At 33.3% G+C, this 4138-nt stretch overlaps 1 protein-coding gene across 1 annotated transcript in view; it reads right to left on the bottom strand.

The window, feature by feature from the left end:
- Gphn (gephyrin) overlaps window positions 1-4138 on the bottom strand; it is a 435141-nt gene that overhangs the window by 147388 nt on the left and 283615 nt on the right. Inside the window, exon 10 of the mRNA XM_031357728.1 lies at window positions 96-137. Within this exon, the coding sequence (XP_031213588.1) occupies window positions 96-137 (42 nt within the window). The remainder of the gene's footprint in view (window positions 1-95; window positions 138-4138) is intronic.

Genomic DNA, 4138 nt, shown 5'->3' with positions numbered 1-4138 from the left:
AAAAAAAAAAAAAAAAAAAAGAAGGAAAAAGAAAAAAAAAAAAGGTGAGTGCGAGCATGTTATTGACCATGTAAAAAGACACGTGCAAAATATACCTCAGATACACTATAGGTAGATGAGCACGACGGAAGCCGAGCCTGGTTTTGCAGTGGAGAAAAGAAAACACTGTTAAAGAGGAAATGATAGACTAGCAAGGGTCTCAGGTTTACATGGCTTTATCATCAACAAAATTGCCACATAAATAACAGAACAGCCTGACAAGGGGACATAGCTCAAGATTTACGTCATTTGAAGGAGAAACTCATAATTAAAAAAACCAAAGAAACCTCAAAATCCAACTCCCTAATTTGCAGAAACATTTACAATTGTAGAGAGGACGCCCCTATTCAGACAGCTTATGGTAGGAGCTTGCAGAGAAGATGCTCATTTAAGAGTAAATGCAAAATACCAAACAACTTTTCCTATGGTGTCACTGATCTCTGTAGGCTTGTGCATCTACTGTACATCTTTATTTTACTCTGTAGAGAGTAACATAAATATATAAATGTAAATATAATTATAAATATAAATGCATAAATATGAACTAAATGTAAAGAGGAAAGTCAGTTTAAGTAATCTGATACTCTCTCTTCTTACTCAATTTTGAGAATTAATGAACAATCCCCTTGTCTCTTAATACTTATGTTAATAACACCATAAAAATATGTTTTCTCAACAGTTTCCTTTAGTCATTGTTTTTAACTCATTGATTCCTCCTCTGTGTGTGTGTGTGTGTGTGTGTGTGTGTGTTCACGTGTCTGTCTCCTTCCCTGTATTTTGGATGGAGTCTGGCTATCTGGTTCAGGCTAGACTAGAAATGACTATGTAGTCCATGCTGGTATTTACATGAAGTCTTTGCGCTTCAACCATATTAGGATGTCAGGTGTTTGCCACCACATACACCTCATGAATTGTTTTGTTTGTTTGTTTTTTTGAGACAGGGTTTTTCTGTATAGATCTGGCTGGTCTCGGACTCAGAAATCTGCCTGCCTAAGCCTCCCAAGTGCTGGTATTAAAAGCGTGCGCCACTCCTGCCCGGCTCATTAATTTTTTAAAAATAGATATTATATAACTGTTTCTTAAAATAGCTATTTTATACCTAAAAGTGTATTTAACCTTTATGACTTCCCTGGGTAAGCCCTGTCCCTGGCTGTCAGAGAGCTCAGGTGGTTCTCCTGACTCAGGATCCTGAGTGGCTAGCACCACAGTACAATCACACCAGGTTGACTTTTATGACTTTGAACTGGTAATGCTCTGGCTTCCTCTCAATTTCTTGTTTGTGTTGTCAACATATTATATTTTGTGGCTTTTCCCTATATTAATTTTCATTATGTCACAAGAGCTGAAACAGTTACCAATGTATTTTCTATTCATAAGCTCTGGGTGAATACAAAGTTAAGTGCAGGGAATTGAAAAGGATGTTGAAGCAGACAATTCAGAAACAACCTTATCAGATTAGCTACTTAATATGTTTTTAACACCTATAAAAGCAGCAAACAGTAGATGCTCATGAAGTATTTATTGAATTAATGAAAATATGAACTCTTTCCCACCTTTCATTAAAAATAAAGTGATTTCCTGAGCCTTTTAAGTTTATTGTGTTACAAATTTAGTATAAAATTATCATTGTCAACTTACACTGAGGCAGTTTCTAAAATATGTTTAACTTTGTACATTAAAAAATGAAACATCTTTTCAACCTTGTGCATTAAATTTTCTTTAGCAATATGATAGTTCTAAGAAAATCTTGTTTTGTATACTTGTTCTATTTAAAACACTTTGAGAATCTTGTCTCCTTTTTACCCTGTTCCTATTTGCTATTACAAAAGAACTAATTTATTAAGCAGAGGTATCATTTGCATCTTATTTTTGATTTAAGTCAATTTCAAGAGGCAAGCAATTCCATGTTGAACATTAAACACCTTACAGATATGATATTTCTATCTCAATGTTTTATGTATATTGCTTGAAATTCTTATCTTTTTTTTTGTTTGTTTTTGTTTTGTTTTTTCGAGACAGGGTTTCTCTGTGTAGTCCTGGCTGTCCTGGAACTCACTCTGTAGACCAGGCTGGCCTCGAACTCAGAAATCCGCCTGCCTCTGCCTCCCAAGTGCTGGAATTAAAGGCATGTGCCACCACTGACTGGCTAAATTCTTATCTTTTTGATTTGAAGCATAGGATAAATTAGAACTTTCTTATTTAGTACAAATGAAATCTAAGGATTAAATTTTTCATATCAAGAGATTTATAATATTGTGAAAATTAGTAAAATTAGCCCATTTTTAATAGTATTCCTAAGACTGAATTATTGTTATCCTTATTACAAAGTGGCCATATTCATGACAGATCATCTACCAGAAGAGTCAGAATTTTATATAATTACTATAAACAAGTGGTAAACAAACCCAAACTATTAATGTAAATGTCAGCTTATCAATCAGAAGAGACAGGCACCTCAAACAATATTTTATTTGTGAGGACTGACCCTGCTATGTGCCTAAAGAAAGTGCTTCTATACAAACAAACTGTCTAAGTGCTAAGGCCTCCTGACTGTTTACTCATCTACGGAGCATTAATGTATCTCTGGTCAATATTAGTTATTGGGTCCAAATGCAGACATGTTTTAGATTACTAAAATCTACATATTAAAGTTTGATGTGTTTCTTGATCATATCAAGGTATCAACTCATTTTATTTAAATTTCCTTTGAAGGACATGAGATTTAAGATAAGTACATACAGTTAATTCAACAGAATCTAAAAGGTGATCATGTAATCTTTCCTTATATATAACCAGGTAATGAACATAGAAATACAATGTACAAAACACTCTAAAGGTATTTTTAAAAAGTTTAGGAGAAGAATGGATTTTAGTGTTACATTCCAAATCCTTATGAGGTTCAACTCCAGCAGAAATTTTTAATCAATACTCTGTCTGATAGTACCCATGTTTGAAGAATTAAAAGTAAGTCAGTGGGCTTATCTGTGTGTAACTGTATGTTGGAAATATATGAGGAGAGTAATTAAATAATCTAAAATTGAGTATAAAATGTTATATCATACCAGGTTACACTCTTTTCTTAACATATTTTCATTTTTATTTAGATATATATGTGTACACACACACACACACACACACACACACACACACACACACACACGTGCGCGCGCGGTCATGATGAATGGGTATGTGCTCATGAGTACGGGTATCCATGAAGGCCAGAGGCATCTGATTCCAAGGAAATGGAGTCAAAGATAATTTTGAGAAACTCAGTGTGGGTTTCTGGAAACTGAATATGGGTCTGTGAGAACAATACTTTTAACCTCTAGCCCTCTCTTTCATTATCTTTTAGGTTTTGTTACAAATTTTTTTATTTGGCTACAATCTTTTAATGTGTTTCCATGCACAGTGACCTAAAGCACTCTTGGAAAAATAATCATCTCTCCTTTTCACAACTCCGAAGTAAAGTATATTAGAAGATACTGTGTCTATGCAATTGATACATGAGCCAGTTATAAGAAGACTCAGGAAATTTTGTAAAATATCTGTGAGAAAACATTTCAGTTCTTTTGAGCCATATAATTTGTGCTTCAATCATTTAAAATTCTGTTTTAGCTTGAAAACAATTGAAGGTCATATTCAAATAAATAAACATTTCATTAAATTCTTATTTTAGGACATATTTACTCATATAATTTCACATGAAATAGAAGTCTATTCCCTTCATTGGAAAATAAAAAATAATAATTCTTAGTGTATGGCCCTATAAAGAAGTAGGATTTAACCCACAGGATGTAGTTTTCCAGGCTATGATTCACAGAACTCCTCAAATAAATGTGTTATATACAAAATCTCCCAATGATAATAGATACTAGCATAAAAAATATAGTAAAGTAACTGAGAGGGAAGGCTGGAATGAAAATACCACAGTTAGAAAGATAAAGAGTCAAGTAACCCAATTCATTACTCACATTGGCTCATTTAATACCAATTCTACTTTAGAATGCAAGAAATTACATTCTTTTTTTTTTTTCTCACTTATCACCAATTTTTATTTGGCTGTCTTCACATACAGCATAAACAGAAGGTTCTCTATTGA

The sequence above is a fragment of the Mastomys coucha genome, unplaced genomic scaffold, assembly GCF_008632895.1.
Source record: "Mastomys coucha isolate ucsf_1 unplaced genomic scaffold, UCSF_Mcou_1 pScaffold6, whole genome shotgun sequence".
Taxonomy (NCBI): Eukaryota; Metazoa; Chordata; class Mammalia; order Rodentia; family Muridae; genus Mastomys; species Mastomys coucha.
The sequence above is the reverse complement of the archived record's forward strand: the minus strand, read 5'-3'. Positions and strand labels throughout refer to the sequence as shown.